The sequence below is a fragment of the Eumetopias jubatus genome, unplaced genomic scaffold (assembly GCF_037043125.1).
Source record: "Eumetopias jubatus isolate StellerSeaLion01/CBP00866 unplaced genomic scaffold, mEumJub1_p1.0 scaffold_16, whole genome shotgun sequence".
NCBI classification, from domain to species: Eukaryota; Metazoa; Chordata; class Mammalia; order Carnivora; family Otariidae; genus Eumetopias; species Eumetopias jubatus.
This window is the reverse complement of record NW_028274822.1, coordinates 70,940,460-70,960,738: the sequence shown is the minus strand read 5'-3', so window position 1 is coordinate 70,960,738 and position 20,279 is coordinate 70,940,460. Positions and strand designations below refer to the sequence as shown.

General features: G+C 37.3%; 1 protein-coding gene across 8 annotated transcripts in view; it reads left to right on the top strand.

Moving 5' to 3' along the window:
• The window catches only part of MTMR3 (myotubularin related protein 3), a 136,151-nt gene that overhangs the window by 83,174 nt on the left and 32,698 nt on the right, over window positions 1-20,279 (top strand). For 5 of the 8 annotated variants that reach the window (XM_028124567.2, XM_028124568.2, XM_028124562.2 and 2 more), the window contains 4 exons: window positions 2,468-2,552; window positions 10,530-10,619; window positions 11,014-11,130; window positions 18,524-18,606. In XM_028124567.2, coding sequence (XP_027980368.1) covers window positions 2,550-2,552; window positions 10,530-10,619; window positions 11,014-11,130; window positions 18,524-18,606 — 293 coding nt within the window. In that variant the 5' untranslated portion in view covers window positions 2,468-2,549. Of the gene's footprint in view, window positions 1-625; window positions 782-2,467; window positions 2,553-10,529; window positions 10,620-11,013; window positions 11,131-18,523; window positions 18,607-20,279 lie in introns of all 8 variants that reach the window. The other 3 variants (XM_088019569.1, XM_088019570.1, XM_088019571.1) reach the window with 2 other exon arrangements.

Sequence of the window (20,279 nt, the reverse complement as noted above, 5' to 3'; positions counted from 1 at the left end):
GCCACCAAGCACCACCACAACTCTCAATTAAATGGTTCTGAAATAGGGGCACCTGGGTAGCTCAGTTGGTTAAATGCCTTCAGCTCAGGTCATGACCTCAGGGTCCTGGGATCAAGCCCCTCGTCAGGCTCCCTGCTCATCAGTAAGTCTCCTTCTCCCTCTCCCTCTGCTCCTCTCTCCACTTATGCTCTCTTTCTCCCTCTCTCAAATAAATACATAAAAGGTTCAGAGATAAGTAACTGTGTATGGACACACGTATGTGTGTGTGTGTGTGTGTGTGTGTGTGTGTGTGTGTGTTAAAAAATAGGACCTTGGTGGGAACTATCCTATCTAAGTTCTTTGTATGTAATGGACTATCTTAATGATTTAAAAGGTGCTTATTTCTATGTCAGTAACTATATTAAGCATACCATATGCATTATCCTTTAGCCCTCACAAGTCTTTCATGCAATTGTTAATTTTTATTTATAGATGAAGAAACAGGCTTGGAGAGGTTAGTATGACTTCCTCTCAAGGTCATAGAGTTCATAATATGGCAGACTCAGAACTCGCATCTCATCTGCCTATAGAACCATTGTTCTACACCTCTTGGTTTTTTAATTTTTTAATTTTTTTTTTATTTTAGAGTGTGGGAGTGGAGTGAGGAGCAGAGGGAGAGGGAGAGAATCCTCAAGCAGACTTCTTGTTCAGTGCAGAGCCCAACGCAGGGCTTGATCCCAGGACCCTGAGGTCGACTGGAGGAGAAATCAAGAGTTCAGTGCTAACCTACTGAGCTACCCTGGTGCCCCTTCATTTCTTATTGTTTTTTTTTTGATTGAGGTCATTATCTTCACACTGTGCCTTAGATTAAGTGAAAACCTTTTATGTAGTATTATTCTGAGTTTCTTCTTTAAAACACTTCTTTGTAAAAGTTTATTTTCCTAATTACAAATGTAAAGTAATTCTAAAAGTATAAAATCTAAAAGTCCCCAGGGCGCCTAGGTGGCTTAATCATTAAGCATCTGCCTTTGGCTCAGGTCATGATCCCAGGGTCCTGGGATCGAGCCCTGCATTGGGCTCCCTGCTCAGTGGGAAGCCTGCTTCTCCTTCTCCCACTCCCCCTGCTTGTGTTCCCTCTCTCGCTGTGTCTCTCTCTGTCAAATAAATAAAATCCTTAAAAAACAAACAAAAAACACTAAAAGTCCCCACTTCCACTTCTCTTTCTTAGAGGGGTAACTGTTGATAAAAATTCCTGTATCATTTTTCTGTGTGTGTACAAACATGCTTCAGAATTAATACAAGTAATGCTTATGTGTATTTTTAAGTTAACCTTTTAAATTACAGTACATTGACACTTCTACCAAGTTGCAGTGGGAATTAGTCTTTAGAGACCATACTATAGATGCTTGGAATGCTTATTGCTGCTGGATTAGTCCCATAACTTTCTTGCTGTAAGGTTATTTTTAGTGTTTTATGAAGAGTTTGATTATATGCACACTCTTTACATTTTTAAAAATTCTTTTTCTTTTTATTTTTTTTTAAGATTTTGTTTTTAAGTAATCTTTACACCCAGTGTGGGGCTCAAACCCACAACCCTGAGATAGAGTTGCACGCTCCACTGACTGAGCCAGCCAGACACCCCAACTACATTTTTTTTTAAATTGAGCTATAATTCACATCATATGAAACTTATCTTTTAAAGTTTATAGCTCAGGGATTTTTACAATGTATATAATGTTGTGCTAAAAACCACTATTATCTAATTCCGGAACATTTTTATCACCCCACAAAGATACCCTGTATCTGTGAGCAGTTACTCCCTATTCCTTCTTCAGCCTAATCCCTGACAACCGCTAATCTGCTTTCTGTCTTTATGGGTTTACCTGTTCTGGACATTTCATATAAATGGTATCATGTAATAATGGGTTTTTTTTGCCTGACTTTTTTCACTTAGTATAATGTTCTCCTAGTTCGTTCACATTGTATCATGTATCAGTATTTCAGTCCTTTTTATTATGTGACTTTTCAGATGAGCATAGCATATTGGGGCGATAAGACAGTTTTTTCAGATTTTGCTTACTAAGCCAGTTTGGTTCTCACAGATAGGGAGATCCATTTTGAATTATATAGATCAGCACAGAAACATCCTATAATATTATAAGAGTATTGTTTTTGCATTTGCAGATTGGTTTTAATCTTTATTATTTCATCCAGAGTTTATAACATTTTTCATATTACTGTCAGCCTTAGGAACATGAGTCTTTGCTACGTTTTTGCTCAAATAGGACCATGAGGATTTTCACAAAGGCATTATGGAGTTTGGATTTAACTAGTGGGAATTGGCTGGGTGATATTTAACTTGCTCTTAGGTGACTCTGGTCAGGTCTGCAGGTCCAAGTATGTGTAGTTCTTTAATTAGAATATGGCCAAGTAGGGAGAAAATTGCCAATTTTGTCCTTTTTTTTTTTTTCTTTCTTTCTTTTTAAAGATCCAGGTGTAAAGGAAAGAAAAGCCTTGCCAGACACTGAAGAAGGGAAGGGGATTTCTCCTCCTAATCTGGGTTTCCTGTCATGGTAAGTAAAAAGAAATAACAAGAAAATTGTAATTGAACTCTATCCTGAAATTGAGTGAACACTAATAGGTCCATACATTTTTGTTTTTGTAAATCATTTTACTTTTCTTTTCCTGAACTCTCTTCTTGTTACCTTTCTTTTATTATTTATTTAGTAATAATGGAGCATTTTAGTGTTTTAGAATGGTTTATTTCTATTTAATCCTATGAATTAGATATTGTCTCTTACTTTTCAGTCAGCTAATAAATGGACTCAAGACTAAAATTTGTGTTTCTTGGATTCTAGGTTTCTTAATCCTTTTCTAGGAAGCAAGATGTAGTGAAAACCGTGTGTGTGTGTGTGTGTGTCTGTTTAGAATTATGATATGGTCATATACATACTCTTTATGAATTCACCTTTCTGGATAGAAGTAAATCTCTACCTTCCCCTTTCTGTGTATTTAAGACAGTATTTTTATCCCAAAGAAGGTGAAGCAGCTTTGCATACCTCCTGCCTACATCTTTGACTCTACATCTTTGACTGAAAAGAGCGTATAATGGACATTTCAGTGACTTGTAGGCCATTTAGGGCTCAGTCCAAGCAGAGAAGATGGAGCAATGAGCCAACCACATGTCTCAGTCCTGAGCATATGTAAACAGTGCTTCAAGGCTTAAAAAAGAAATGGCGCTCTGTAATATTGTTCTGCTTCTACCTTGTTATGTCTCCTAGATCCAAACTCTGTTTCATGCTGGCGCACAAAGAAGGAATTGAAAAGGCCATGTTAATTTCAAGCTTCATTAGGGACATGGGTTGAAAATGCTTTTTAAAATTAAAAACGAACTAAAACACAACAGAAAAAGTAGTTGTGCAGAAATGTCATACTAAAAGGAGGAGAAAGGTAACTGCTTTCATTTTGAAGCTGGGTCAGTTTTTTCTTAGTTTCTGGGTATAACAACTTTTTGTTAGATTGTATATCCAAACACTGATGAACTTTTAATATTTCTCTAGACTACAGTTTATTTTATTGGTTTTCCCATAGAGTTTTTAATGAATTGAAAAAGTGTTTGCCTAATATTTATATGGTATGTATGCCAGTGCTAATGAATAACAAATGACAGCCTTATAAAAGCAGCTCTGTTCTGTACTGAGGGGTTGTCCTTTATTGTATACCATGTAGCTAGCAACAGTGCGGTCCTCATCCTGGTGCAGCTGGGGTCTCTGTTAGTGCCCTGTGGATAGTCTTCTGGTGCACTCTGGGGAAGATTTTGTGTGCTGTAGTTGGGGAGCAGTATGGCCATGTGTCTTTTTTTTTTTTAATTTCTCATAAAGTAACATTATAACAAGTTTTTACAAATACTCATTGATAATTCTGCTACCAAAACCCATGATTGTGTTCCTTTCTACCTACCTGTATTCCTTTCTACTGTATATTTTTTATGTATTTGGAATTAAAGCATAATTAAATTTCTATTTTGCTTATTTCACTGAAGGAATTAAACATTTTCCCGTGTTGATTCATTGGATTCCTAATGTTCATTTTACTAGCTGTATAACATTTTGAAAGTTGTTGAACCATTGATATAATTAATATCAATTAATTGGTGTATTCTGTTGTTTCAGCATTTAGGTCATATATGCTTAATCATTATTTGTGTAGTGCATTTAGGAGTACTGAAATTTTTTTTTTTAAGATTTTATTTATTTGAAAGCACAAGCAGGGCGAGTGGCAGGGAGAGGGAGAAGCAGGCTTCCTGCTGAGCAAGAAGCCCGATGTGGGGCTCGATCCCATGACCTAGGATCATTACCTGAGCCAAAGGCAGACACCTAACTGACTGAGCCACCCAGGCGCCCCAAATTTTCTTTTTTAAAATGTATAGCTCTGTACTAATTTGAATAACATCCTCTTTATGCTTGTAAAGATTCTTAAATGAGATTGAAGTCTTTTTTTGGGAGGTTAAGCATTAAGAGAATATGTTTTCATGTTTTATGGAAAATCTCAAGCTTGTATAAAGAGAATAGTGCAATGAACCATCATGTGCATCAATCCACTGCAGTAATCATTAATTCGTGGCCATACTTGTTTCTTCTGACTCCCTCACCATCAGCTCTTGGATTATTTTGAAATAAATCCCAAGCGTTATATCAAGAGAAATTTGTATTTTTGATGGCCTTCAATACCAGTCTTAAGAAAAATGACTGGAAAAAAAAATAATGACTGGAATTGACAATGAGACTGATAATTATTTTCATTTTTACGTTTTGTCCAGTATTCCTACACATATTTTACTCTCAGTAGTAGTTTTTTTTTTAAATCCTGGAACATTGTTTTTTGTTTTTTTTTTTTTTTAAATCCTGGAACATTGTATATGAATTTAGTTAATAGGCATTTTGACTTGTTGGCAGTCTCTGCTTCCTGTGTTCTTTAAATATTTATTTGTAATGTTGATTTCCCCTCTTAAGCATGGATTACCTCTCTTACCTACATAAGCCAATAGCAGAAACTAGCCTGGAACTGTGGTGACTAATCCCTTTTCAAGATTTTTATAGGTAGCTCCACTGATGTTATGGAACTGGTAGAGGCTAAGAAGTGCCAGATTCCACAATGCCTGGTGTCTGTCAGCAATACCAGGAAATCGACCATGTGGAATACATGCTCCCTAGTACTAATAAATTACTACTTGTAGCCTGGGAGAAATTTTGCAAGCCTCTTATGAGGCCAAGACTTTCTAGTCTATTTCTTCCCTCCCTTTTGTCTCCTTCCAGCTCCTTACTCTATCAACCATCTCAAGTTTGACCTTTTTTACCCATGAAACTTAAAAACTATAATAAATTAGGCAGTTAATTCAATTTATGTGTTAGCCAAGTAATGTTTTTTGAAATACCATTCTTCTAGGATGTCAGTAACTTGTCCTAATGTTAATTAAGTCCTTGGTGATTAAACGCATATTTATGTACAAGGGGGAAATCAGCTCTAAAGCTTTATAGGTAACGTGAATTGAGATAGTCTTTTAAAAAGAGCACTTATTTTGACTATGAAAAAATATTACTTCATGATCTTGCCTTGCTGACTTAATTCTCTGTTCTCTTATGTTCAAAATGATTCATTCAATTTTCAGTTTTCACTGGCTACTTTGGTTATATACATTGGCATGGATTAGCACCTAAGTGAATGTGCCAGCAAGAATAGATGTGTAATGGCTTCTCATTTTTGGTTTTGTTTTTAGCTTGCCTACGTTATTTTAATTCTGTGCTATTTAAAGGTCAGTAAAAAACTAGGTCCGATAATCACTTGAAGAAATGAGTGTCTCTGTAAAATGATCTTGAAGAGAATAAAAGTTTAGGCCTATATATTTGTGTGAGTTAAAAAGTTAATGTGATGGTGAGGAGGCATGTTTACAGTGTACTTTTATATAATAATTTTTTAAAGATTTTATTAGAGCTGGGGGAGGGGCAGACGGAGAGGGAGAGAATCTCAAGCAGACTCCGCGCTGAGCACGGAGCCCCACACAGGGCTCGATCTCATGACCCCCCAGATCACAACCTGAGCCAAAATCAAGAATCAAACGCTTAACCGACTTATACACACAGGCACCCCTTTTATGTAATAATTTTTAAAGCATTCCTCTTCATGGTGTTTCCTACCTCTCCCCTATTGCTTTATGAGAAAAATCTTCCTAAATTCAAGATTCCTCTTATCTTTTCTTAGTTTTAAGTGTAAACACTCAATGTTCTTTGAGTCAATAGCTAAAAAAAAGGTAACACTTAGAGAAAAATGAGTTCCTTTCAAAGATGACTGTATCCCTTGTTATTCCTTCACCCAGTCATTGACCTTGGAGGAAATGACTGAAGAGGGATAAAATGGAACATATTGACACAGATCTCTTCATCTAACAAGTTATTTTGGTGTTGATGGGAGTGGAGCCTTTGTACAAACCTTTGTATACCCCCAAGTAATTATATTTTTAGAGGCTCTAAGCTACATGATATCAACCTTACTAAAATGTACTGCCTCAATTAAACTTTTTTTTGCTATAAGAAAATAAGTTTTCATACTTTTGCTTTTATAATTATCAGCCATAATTTCTTTCTTTTCTTTTCTTTTTTTTTTTAAGGTTTTATTTATTTATTTGACAGAGACAGCAAGAGAGGGAACACAAGAAGGGGGAGTGGGAGAGGGAAAAGCAGGCTTCCCGTGGAGCAGGGAGCCTGATGCAGGGCTCCATCCCAGGACCCTGGGATCATGACCTGAGCCGAAGGCAGATGCTTAATGACTGAGCCACCCAGGCACTCCTATCAGCCATAATTTCTTAATTCATCATGGTGAATACCTCACAGCCCTAGGGGTGCGACTCTATTAACACATGATTTGTTTTCAAATATAAAAAACTTTATTTAATGATGACTGAAGTTTCATAAATTTTTTCTGGATTTCATGAACCATTTATAAAGTTGTTATAGTTTTATTGTTAGAACTTGAAGTCAGTAATTTCTTTCTATATTTTAAATATCAAACCTTTAAAAGGGTTGTAAAATTCTTGTTCCTCAAAATAAAGTGTATCCTTAGAGGGGATGGAATGGGCCCAGTCATCTAGTAGCCAAGAGCCTGATTTTATGGTGGTGGATGGGTGAGGGATTGTTATTCGATCCCTGTATGGCTCTTCTTGTCACAGATTAGCTCTGGAAGAATGGTTTGAGAGAAAGTGACTTCAAATGAGACCACTTGAATTAGTGTTGTGGTGTAGTAGATAGAGCAACAGTTCTCCAACTCTTTGCTTTGAAGATCCCTTCTTACATTCCTAACTTACTGAGGACCCCAGAGGGGGTATGTCTGTCTATACTTGATTAGAAATTAAATCTGGGAAGTCTTTAAAATGTTCTTATGTTCGTTTAAAGATAACTAACTGGGGTGCCTGGCTGGCTCATTTGATAGAGTGTGCAATTCTTGATCTTGGGGTTGTGAGTTTGAGCCCCATGTTGGGTATAGAGATCACTTAAAATCTCAAAAATAAAATAACAAAAACCAACTAAATGTTAACATAACGTTTTTGATGAAAATAACTTTTTCCTCATCCAGAAATAGTGTAACCAGTGGCATTATTAATATTTTTTTTTTAAAGATTTTATTTATTTATTTGAGAGAGAGAATGAGAGACAGAGAGCATGAGAGGGAGGAGGGTGAGAAGGAGAAGCAGACTCTCTGCTGAGCAGGGAGCCTGATGTGGGACTCGATCCCGGGACTCCAGGATCATGACCTGAGCCGAAGGCAGTCGCTTAACCAACTGAGCCACCCAGGCGCCCTGGCATTATTAATATTTTTACAGATCTCTTTAATGTTTTGCTTAATAGATGATAGCTAGATCCTTATATCTACTTCTGCATTTAATTTGTTAAAATATGTTGTTGAAAAAAATGTTGAAAATAAGTAAATCCAGCCTCACACAGATACGTAGTTAGAAGAATAATTTTCTATCTGGAGAATATTGTGTATATTCTTCTGTTATACCAAAACAAGGAATATTTGTGTTTTTTTTTTTTTGACAAGTAATATTTCTTTAAAGGTTAGTTGCAATGTGAAACCTGAAACCATATCGGTGAACTTACTCTATTTACTGTTATATTTTTTAAAGATTTATTTGTTATAGATGGGGGGAGGGACAATGGCAGAGGAAGAGAGTGTCCTAAGGGGACTCTGCGCTGAGTGCAGAGTCGGACATGGGGCTTGATCTCCTGACTCTGAGATCACAACCTAAGCTGAAATCAAGAGTCAGACACTTAACTGACTGCACCATCTGGGCGCCCCAATATATTCTATTGCATTTAAAGCCGTTGGTCTATCTTGCACTTTAAATGGATCTTTTATTCATGCATGATTTTTTAACATTACACATTTGTCATTTTGAAAATAATTGTTCATTAATAATGCCAAAATTCCAAATATAGACATATTTCTCTGTATCATTTCTTTTATTATTTTATTATTTTTTATTTTCTTAAGTAGGCTCAACACCCAGCATGGAGCCCAAGTCAGGGCTTTGAACTCACCATCCCGAGATCAAGACCTGAGCTGAGATCAAGAGTTGGATGCTTAACTGACTGACCCACCCAGGCGCCCCTATAATTTCTTTCAAAAATCACATTTGGGGGACACCTAGGTGGCTCAGTTGGTTAAGTGTCTGCCTTCAGCTTGGGTCATGATCCCAGAGTCCTGGGATTGAATCCTGCATTGGGCTCCTTGCTCAGTGGGAGCCTCCTTCTCCTTCTGCTGCCATTCCCCTTTCTTGTGCTCAGGTGCACTTTCTCTCTCTCTGACAAATAAATGAAATCTTTAAAAAATACATATATATATGTATAAATAAATTACATTTGGTAGTATTGCCTCTGATTTCATCAGAAAAGTCTGCTTAAGTATTGGGAATCTGTGAAGTTCTTCATTTTAGCAGTTGGTGGGTTTTCCAAGATTCAGATTTTCACATGAAAGCTTTATCATTAGTAATTAATGATGTCATTTGGAGCTTAAGTCTGAATTATAGTCTGTCAGTTCTTTTAAAATGGTATTTAATGGAAAAAAAAAACTGGTTAGTTCAGCTGGTAACTAAAACAGTTGCACAGATGGTTTACCTTGAGACAACCGTAATATTGTCAGTATGTGGCAGAAGTGTTTCATGTTATTTCCTTTATAAAAAAAGACTTACCGAAGGGTCAAGATTTAATAAAATTTTATCATTTTTATTATCAAGGACATCCTAAGTGAAATTGGTGTTACTGCTTATACTAAGGTGCCAATAGTTTTATCTACTAATTCTTTTTGTACTGTTAGTACAAATGTCAATACAGTGAAAAAAGGCAGGTAATGTCTTTGTACTAATGTGGAAGTGTTTCTGACCACATAGAGCCCCTGAAAGGTCTCAGAATCTGTAGACCTCACTTTGAGAGCCACATTAGTAGTGTTACTGTTTTATGATTAAGATTGCTATTAGGTAAAACCGTAAGTGGGTTTTATAATTAGGATTTATAGGTAGGATTTATTTTTTCCTTTGAGGAGATTTAAAGAATTGCTAGAATTGTGTTAAGCAGAACATATAGGTAGAACTGTCTACTAACTAGTGGTTATAATTCTTAGTGCTGTCAGGGGAACATGATACGGCTTTTGCTCTTGTAAAATGCGCTGTATAAAACAGATTCTATAATAATTTACAGTTCGGCTGTCCAACAGATTGCTTTTTTCCTGTCTTCCTAAACCATAAAAATTCATAATATAAAAGACTACTTTTTTATACACATTCTAATTAGTTCAATTCAAGTGCCATTTAGATTAGAATTTATTGCTTTTTTTGAAATTGTCTTAATAGAAATCGGTTTTGTAATTTAAGGCAGATTAAACTGGGGACAGTGGTTCATACATTTTCACTTTTAGTGGGATTCAGTTTCTAAACTTAAATTTTTAAAGAAATCTTTCTGTTATGGAAATTTCACTTTTAACCAAAGTAGACACAATGGTTTAGTGAACCACTGCTTTTCCCAGTTTTCCCAGTTATCCCTCATGGATAATCCTGTTTCATTTGTTTCCCATTCACTTCCTTCCTACCCTCCCCCTTCCAATTAATTTTAAGCAAATTGTAAACCTCACATCATTTCATTCTTAATTCAGGATATAGCTTTCAAAAATAAGAATTTAAGGTCATAACTTACAGAGAAAAAACTCTTGGTTTGTCTTACAAGTAATGTACTAACAGCTTATTTGTGCTTAGTAAAAATGTTCTTAACCTCTCAAGACTTTTTTTTTTTTTTTTTTTTTTTGCACCCATGTATTCTCTGACTAGAGACACCTAATATATTGGCTGGAACACTTTGGGGATGAATATTTTTTCCTTGAGCTTTCTGCCTATTCACCTTGGTAACTGGACTCTCAATTGTGATCACACTACTAGACATGGCAGAACAATAAAATATGGACAACTGAGAGCTTTGAAATTATTTAAAAGTTTTGGGTTTTTCCAGGATGAAGAGACTCGGCACAGCCTTGAGTGCATCCAGGCCAATCAGATCTTTCCCAGGAAGCAGCTGATCCGGGAGGATGAGAATCTTCAGGTAATGACAGGCCATTTTGATTATAAAATAAGTATTTAGCATCATAGTAACAGTGTAGCAGAACTAATGGATTGAAGTAATGCACTGTATAATTTTGTTTTTCCCTAAACCATACACATAGTAGAAATGCAAGCTGGAAAACATCTCTTTTTAGAAAGACTTATTTCCTGAGAATTCATTATTTGAGATGATCATATCTCTGTCATTCCTTCAGTAGTCTAGAATTTGAATAACTAGGTATATTTGGATTATGTGGATATAAATCATCCTCTTTGGGTCCCTTATTTATTTATTTTGAGTAACAGGTTTTTTTCATCCATTCGTCCAGCCTGTGCTTGAAGACTTTGCTTTTACTGCTTTAGAACTCTGAAAGGTTTCTTCTTCCATTTTGAAGGTTCCTTTTCTTGAACTTCATGGAGAAAGCACAGAGTATGTGGGCCGTGCTGAGGATGCCATCATTGCCCTTTCTAATTATAGACTTCACATCAAGTTCAAGGAGTCTCTTGTTAATGTAAGTGATTATCAACTGTTTTTCCACTAAAGTAGATGGAGAAAGGAAGTAAAAAAAACTTGTTAATGTTCTTAAAGAGAGGAGTGTTATACACAGTGGGATATGAAAACATTGTGTGCTCTGCTTTTCTCTCACTTAATTTAGCACTCAGGGGACACTAGGTTAACAAGCAACTCTTATGCTTGATTTAAAATGATACATGTAGTTGTCAGCTGAATTGTCCATTGTTTAGTAACACCGAACGATTTGTACTAGGTAATGGTGTATCATTAAGCTTTATAAGGGTACAAAGGCTGTATAGGCTTTTATTCTTCAATCTTTAGGACTTACCAACTGCCTCAGTTGAGTTAATTTCTGGGACCTTAATGTGAAATGATGAGATGTACTTTGAGCTCCATGCAGATTCTCATTATAGGATGAAGTTAATGCTAATGGCTTCTTAGTGGAATAAGCATGGATGTTAAATACAATGTTTATTTGCATAATGGACTGTATTACTGAAGAAAAGGGAGGCTCTCAGTTCTTAAGAGTGCATTTAACCTTTTCAGTTATATGAGGGTATTCTCAGTGAACTGGTTCTTCAGTGCACTGCGATCGTTAGTAGTTTTCAGTGAATGTGCCTTTCACCACAAAGGTAATGCAAGTTCATGTACTTCCACCAAATGAATGCCTTCTTCCTTTTTCCTTTGCTAGTATTATGGCTTTCTTCAGTTTTATTCTGGCACTGAGAAATGTATTAAGATGTTTTATAAAAGTTCAGGACTGTCCTTTCATTCAGACTTCACATTGTGTCTTTTGGGGTTCATTTTGGGATTCTTTGAAATCTGTCACTGAAGTTCATTTTACTTAGTGGTCCAGAAGTTACCTCCTTTGTCAAATTTTTTCATTTGTCAAAATGCTGCCATTTTGTTTGTAATTGGCATTTATTATTTATGTATTATTTATTATTATTCTTTGTAGGAAATATTTATATCCAGGAGCCGTTGTGGTCTGAATTCCTCCTGGCATCTAGATTTGGGCTATGATCATAGCTATTGCTGTCCATCAGCTAAAAATACACATTGGATTGATCAAGGAAAGAGGCATGCTGTGCATTCATACCATATAGCACGTATAGTGTTCAGAGGGTTCATTTGATATTGGATAGTCATGATAGGAAGGAACGGGATGAAAACTCCTATAAAATCCTGGCAACCAGAAATTGCCTCCCAGCCACTGTGGAAGTAAGGACGGTAATAATTAGAATTGCCCAGTTTAATCTTTTGTTTAAATTGTTTATATGATTGGAATTATTGAAATTGTAATTAAATTGCATGGGGGATAATATAGTTTCATGTTACCGTATTTTCCCATATTGTCCCCTATTTCTCGACTTACTGCCTTAGAGCCAGGTATTTGAGGCTATTTTTAGATCTATTTGGGAATAGGGTCTGTTGGAGAGAAAGCATGGATTTGATCATGTCATCTTCCAGCCTAAGGCCCTTCAGTGTTTCTTTACTACTTCTAAGGTGAAATTACTTAGCCTGGTATCAGGCTAAGTGGTGTGATCCTTGGTCTCTGCCAGCTTTTCTGTCAGTTTCTCTCTTTTGTATTATTAGTAAAACTACCCTCTTTGAAGTATTCAGCCACACCTCACACCTTTGAATTCTCTTCTCTCCTGCCTGGGGAATTTCTCTTCATCTGTCAAAACCCAGGTTAGGTGGTAACTTCTGTGAAGCCTTTCTCCGTTCCCTGGCAGTTTGTTACCCCTGCCTCTGACTTCTTCAGTGTCTCAAACATGCCTTTACAACATTTGCGAGATGTGTTATAGTTTTTTGGTTATTCATCTTTGTATCTTCGGAATTAGCATGTTTTCCTGGTGCCATGGTATTTAGTAAATATTAAGTGAATTGAAGTTAATATGAGTTTGAAATGGATATTAGACCATTTTAAAACCCCTTTTGGGTTTAAAGCCCATTTAAAAACAAATTTCTGTGTGACTAGGACTGTGTCCTCATCATCTCTAACAGTAGCTGTATGAGTAGGCCATTTACTGGAATTGTTGATCCCCCATTGTGATTGAGGTACAGTGCTTAAGAAAACTTACCACTGTTCTTACTTTTGACCCATTTCCTCACCTAAAAGTGTTTTCTCAGCATAATAACCCTCTAAGGCATAGAGCCTGCATGTCATGTAAAAGTCCCAAGATAATGGCTTTGTACTCAGAAATGATTGTGCAAAAGTATTTTGGCATTGTAGCAACTTTAAACATTTCAAATCGAGAGAGACTAGGATTTCTCCATACAAATAATCACATCACAGTGCTAAGGTTCCTCAACCTGTGGTTACTCCACAAAACAGAGGCTCTTCCTGTGCTAGGTTCTGGGTGGAGACCAGAGAGTTGGTGGTGTCGCCCCTTTCTTTCTTTCTTTTCTTTCCTCCCTCCCTCCCTCTTCCCGCCTCTCAGCAGATAAGTATTTCAGTAAAACACACATGAGATCAAGGGACTCCCTTTTAAAGGTTATAATATCTAAAATACATTTCAACCATCAAAAGTCCAGATGTGCCAAGTATATACTGTGGCATGCCTTGGTTTTGCATCATTTTGTATGCTTTTTAATCAACACATTTAGCACTTTAGAAAATGGCTTACCATCAAGTTTTAAATAGCTACCTGATACATATATTCTCTTTTAATTTTACAGCACGTTGAATGAAATATGCCTGTAGGTTTAGATACCATAACATCATTACTTCAAACATATTCATTGGGTATCAGGTTTCCAAGTCCTAGAATAACGTCTGTAGGAGAGTTCATTTGTAGCATTTCAGGTATGAATTGCTCCCATTCTGTGCTTTTCCCAAACTGTATTTTTAAATATGTACAGGTATATTTCTTTGCTGAGCTCATTTATAAACAAGTAAGTGTTCAAGGGGAATTCATGAAAATTTAAAACAATTTTTGTTGTGTAATTCAATAGACTGCCTCTCAATCTGCTGCTTCTGAAATCCCAGTAAGTAGCATGAGAATCTTAGGTGGTTTTTGCACCTGTGCTTTGGAACAAGTTGGTTTTGACTGTCAGATGCTCACCTTGCAAAGCAGCAGAATTTGTGCTCTCTGCATGAGTCCTTTCCCTTTTACTAGACAAAGTGCTAGTGGTACACTATGATGAGAACAATTTGTGGAGTGAGAAAAAGTCCCACAGTTTATACATAAACAGATGGAATTATCTTCAAAAAATGTAAAGTGAATTTCAACTAGGAATAATTTGTAAAATCAACAGTATCTAAAAGGACATTAGAACTTCTATTTCCAGGCTGGTCTATTAATGCTTTTTAGGAAAAATGTGCAAGTGTAGCAGCTGCAAACACTTTCTTTAGCATTTTTTCACATTTTTTTCATTGTCTAACTGTAGTACAGCAAAAGTCTTTATTCCCCAAGCATCAGAAGGAGGTTATTGTTAACCCTTCATGCACCTTGGCCACTGTATTCATATGCCAGCAGAGATCTCTGAATCAGTGCTGGAAGAGCAGTTTGTAAACATAAAAGGTGAGCAGTAAAGAGTTTGGATCTTTAACCTGTGATACAGTCTTCTGACTGGTTTTTATATAAGATTTAGGGTCCAGATATTCCACAGCTTATTACAGATTTTAGGTTTAGACTCATTATTCTCACTGTTACTGCCATTTTTAATTCAAATGTATGTACAGAATTAGTACTTTCTGTTCAGGCTATAAAAAGGGCATTGTTTTTAAAAGGTAGAAATATCCCACTTTTAAATTCTGGTGCTTAAAAATACTGCACATGTGCGTGTGCACACACACACCGAGAAAGAATTAAAGTACACATACTAGGGTATGATGACGTAAAATTCCCTCTGGAGTGAGACAATATGGATCTTTGATACTGTGCATGTCTGTTACAATTTTTAACTGCTGCTCTTCTGCTTTTTTGGGTTGATGCTCTTATGAATTTTGGTGTCCGTGATGTAACTGTTGGCCTTTTGAGGAATTAACAGCACTGAGTGTGTTTGATGCATTGTTTTGAGCATGAGTTTGGTGGAGATTATATAAGAGGAAAATCACTGTAAAGGAAGATAGAATTATCTGGCAGGAAGAAGGTAGAGGAGAAAGGAACAAAAAGAAAATGAATTGCTACAAAACACTGGAACCAGTGGGCTAGGGAGGATTTGAATGTGACTTTAGATTTCTTCCTACTCTTCCATGGATAGAACTGTCCATAAGGAATCTGGTTTAAATTCTATTTTCCTCCTAAAGGTCCCTGGTGGAGAGGGCACTTAGTTCTGAGAGAAATATTAAAGTACAGTTCATACAGAAAGGAGGGGTAATCTTAGAGGAAGAAAGAAAGGTGCACCATTTTAATGGAAGGAGCCTAGGCTAGAAGACAGACATGGATTCTGGTCCTGTCTTTGCCACTAGCTTTTAGCGTAGAAGCTTAACATCCTTGGGCTATAAAATGGCTTGGATTCAATGGTATAGATTGAAGACAATCTATAATTGTTTGCTAATGGGGTTGAATATGGGGTTTGCCTGGTTACAGAAATGGTAAGAGATACTCTTGATGTGTGAGGAAAATTTAGAAACCTAAAGCAGTGGAGCAGGCCTTAAAAAACAGTAGAGAAAGTATGTTTTGGTTGGATGTATAAGAGGAAAAGAAGGCCTGTTCTGCCTGTTTGGAAGAGAAGGAGGCAGTCTGTGGAGGGAACATTGAAGGGGACATTGGGGTAGAAAGGAGAAGAAAAAAGGGAGTTGTTCATTTGTTATATATAATCAGATATTTCTCTCTTATATGTCTCTTTTTATTGCTGCATATTAAATTTGCATGTGACAATCCGCATGAGCATTAAAATCTGTTTTCCATATCTATGACTTGAGTACACATGGTTGTTTCTGGCAACTTGCTAGTAGTATCTGCATACTAGCATCTGGTATTTTTATCCTTCTTCCTTAAATTTGTGATGTTAAAATGTGTGAAAATTTGCATATCGAATGCATTTTAGGTAGCAAATATTTTGCATGCTCTGAGGTGTTTCATTATTCTGGAAGTCTGGACACAGGCGCTTGGGGTCTGGTCCGACAGTAGGGGATGTAAAGCTTACCTGTTCTTTGTAGCACAGCACAGGCTCATTCACTCCCTCCAGCAGCTGCTAATAGCATTAGTTTTCAGATTTTGTAGTTATAAGGAAGGTGACTGAAGGGAACCTGGGATGCAGGTGACTTCTGAGAGAGCAGCCTCCCCGTGCGGATTTGTAAAGCTACTCTCACTCCACTCCAGACTCTTCCTCTTCCCTCTGCCTGGGACTTCCTATGTTGTGACCATTTGATATTCAGAAAACATAGAGGAAGGTTGAAAACTGGTCCAAGGAAGTCAGGAAGTAGGCATACTTTTAGTTGGTAAAATTTTAGAAAATTGAAATTAGAATTCAGGCCTCTTGATTGCCATTCTTGCAGGCACTTTTGGGAAGGAAGGGAGAAGGGAAGGGGAGGTACATTAAAACAAAACAAATACGTTATGAGGGTCTGTTGTAGGGCACCCAGAGGACTGGCCTGCAGACAAGTCAGTGTCCTCCTCCAAGCTCCATCTTTTTTTTTTTTTTTTTTACAAAGTTTAGTTATTTGAGCGAGAGAAAGTGACAGCATGCATGTGCACACACAATCTTGGGGAGAGGGGAGGGAGAAGCAGACTCCCCCCTGAGCAGGGAGCCTGACATGGGGTACCATCCCAGGACCCTGGGATCATGACCTGAGCCGAAGGCAAATGCTTAACCGACTGAGCCACCCAGGCGCCACCTATCTCCATCGTTTAAATCTGTTCTTCCTTTACAAATTATCCCTACCCATTGGTACATGTTGTTGTTTTTTTCCTTCTGAGTTGTACAGGTCTTGAAAGAATTTTTAGCTGCATCAGCTCTAGTTTCTCACAGTACCTTGTGGTTAAGGACTTAAAAACAGGGCCAAAGTTCCTTTTTTCTCAGAACACAAGATTTCTTCACTTACTCCCAGTCCTATTATAAGTATAGGGGAATTTTGTGGATTATAGATTTAGAACTAAGCAAGAAGGCTCTGATCCTGAGATAGAAACTCCCATTTTCTATATATTATTATTTTGCTTGTTTCTCTTGTTTAATCCCGCCCCAGTTTCTGTTTCTTGTACCAGACATCCAGCACTGGACTTCTTTTTGATTCTCACATAATTGTTCTGAGAGTTCTCTGCTGACTCTGGCAACTTCATGGTGGGGCAGGGTTTGCAGGAAGCCTTTTTCTGAAACTGGCTCAGCTAATATGATGGCCACTCTGTGCAGGCAGCACTCTTGTTTCTCTGTTGGAGACTGTCTGTCTCTTCTCATGCTAAACCATGAATTGTTGGAATGCTACTTGGGATTCCCAGAGCTACATTTTGCCTGGGCATGATATAGTATAATAGACAGTGGTCTACTCTTTCTCTAAGGAGTGAGTGTATCCACAATTATTTTACCAGGCTCTCTTGAGAAGTCTTGGAAATTGCTTTTTGAAACGAAGGGTTGAGTCAAGGTGAATTGAGCCAAGAGGGAGAGGATTCTCATGTCAACTTGAAGATTTGTCACCTGTTCAGATGCTTTCCCTATCTGCCTCCCTTCCCTTCTCTCAGCCCTCTCCACTGTTGTCCTTACTTCTGTGTTCAGTAGAGTCTGCTCACCAGATTGGCAGGGAGAGGACCATTCCAGCTTGCGCATACCTCAAGCCCCACTTGGCAAACAGGGATTTTCCTGGTCTTTGGAAGCAAATTAGACCTAGCTAGTTTTAGGACCTTTGACCGCTGTGTGGCCTGCTCCCTCCTTTTTGATGTTTATGGGTCTATTCTGAGCACAAAGCCTATCAGCCAGGTCTTTTCCCTGCAGCTTGCGGGCAGTTTGGATCTCCAGTCTTTTTCAGGATTTTCCTTTGTTGACACAAAGCCACAAGCCCACTTTGTCATTTGGGGCAAATAAGGGTAGTCCTACTGTCACCTTGATCGGCACTTTTCTGTAAACGACAAGATTACCCTTCTGGTTCCCTTTAGCTTCTTTGTCGTTGCAAATCACAGCTAGCTGCAGTGTGTAAAGTAGTACTTGGAGAGGTGGTGAGTTTGATACTTGAGAGATGACATATTTCCCTGCTCTTTCAGAGGCAGTGCCTCCTCTTCATTCCTTGTCTTCATGCGCAGACATGACTTAAGGCTGTTGATTTAGAAGAAAAGGAAGGGAAACCCTCATTCACTCAGTAGTAAATCATTTGAATACTACTGATTCAGATAAATTTGCAGTTCTGTTTGCTGCTTTCTCTTGTAGAGCTTTTGAATCTTGTTGGACCTATTGAGGGGACTGCAGGATCAATGCCTTCTTGACTAAGGGGACTTCATCTTTTTTAATTGCAGGTTCCATTACAGCTTATAGAAAGTGTTGAATGCCGAGATATATTTCAGCTTCATTTGACTTGCAAAGACTGCAAAGTTATCAGGTATGTGATGTGTTTATGCTGCTTTTTAGTGTGGAAAATATGTATTTTTAAAAGAATGGATTCATGGTTTGTAACAGAAAAACAGCTTTTGAGGGTCAGCCTTGTTAGGAATATTTTCTGAGTAGTTAGTGCCTGAAATATTTCATCTTTAGGCTACTTTCCTATTTGAAAGTGATTTTTAAATTTTTTACTTGGAAATAATTTCAGATTTACCAACAGAAGTGCAACAATTAAAATATTACAGAGAACACCAATATTAACATTTTACCCCATTTGCTTTATTGTTTGCAGGGGCTGTGTGTGTGTGTGTGTGTGTGTGTGTTTCTTTTTCTGAACAATTTGAAAGTAAGTTATGTAATCCTGGCTTTTCACCCTGAAATACTTTGGTGTGCTTTCCTAAGAATAGGGATATTTTCTTACATAACCATGGTATCATTATCAACTTCACAACTTCACACTCCTAATACTTTTATCCAGTCTTCTATCCATGTTCCAATTTTGTCGCTTGACCTAATAATGTCCTTTATAGCATTCCTCTTACCCCCACCTTGTTCAGGACTGGATCCATGCAAGGTCAGGTATTGCATTTAGTTGCTATGATTCTGTAGCCCTCTTTATTTTTTAAAAGATTTTATTCATCCATTTGTCAGAGAAAGAGAGCGCGCGTGCACAAGCAGGGGGGAGCAGCAGGCAGAGGGAGAAGCAGGCTCCCTGCTAAGCATGGAGCCCGATGTGGCACTTGATCCCGGACCCGGGGATCATGACCTGAGCCGAAGGCAGACACCTAACTGACAGAGCCACCCAGGTGCCTCTGTAGCCCTCTTTAATCTAAAACATTTTTCACTACCTTTCTTTGTCTTTTATGACATTCACATTTTAAAGAATATAATCTTTTATTTTAATTGAATTTTTTTCATTTTGTGTCTGTACAGTGTTACCTCACGATTAAATTGAGGTTGTGTATTCTCGGCTACAGTACTGTACGTGTGAGGTTGTGTTCTTCTCAGGGTGCTCTATTATATCTGGAGGCAAGCAGTGTCCATCTGTCGCTTATTGGTGATATTAATTTTGATCACTCTTGTTGAGGTGTCGCTTTCTGTATAATTTCTACATTTTCTCCCTTGCAACTAATAGACAGTCTGTGAGAGGCACTTTAAGACAATGAAAATATCCTACTTTTCATCGTTTCTCCATTGATTTAACATCCATTATGGTTTTTATCTGATAGAATCTTTACTATAATGATTGCAAAATGATGCCTGAAATGTGTTTTTAAATTTAGTAGCTCTAGAAGTTCTAAATTCCCTTATCTCTTTGACTAATTTTGGAGTGCCAGTACACACAGTGTGGCATACTGATGAGCCACATTGATTGGAATGAGGGAGAAGTGGCCTTCTTGGTTTTAAGGTATATAAGTTGCCTTTTAGCCATTGAGATTTGGTTTGCTTTCTAACTACAACTCATATTTAAAAAGCTTGTTTATTAATTACTCAGTTTTAAATACTGTCTGCATTTGAAAAGGTGAAGTATTTTTTGCCCTAATTGAATCTAAAGATACGTACCCAAAATTACAATTCGTAATAGAATTGTTTGGTTCTCTACATGGTCACAGCTGAAAGTTTCAGTGTAATATATCTTATTTTGGATCTGCAATTGCTCATTTATTCTAATTG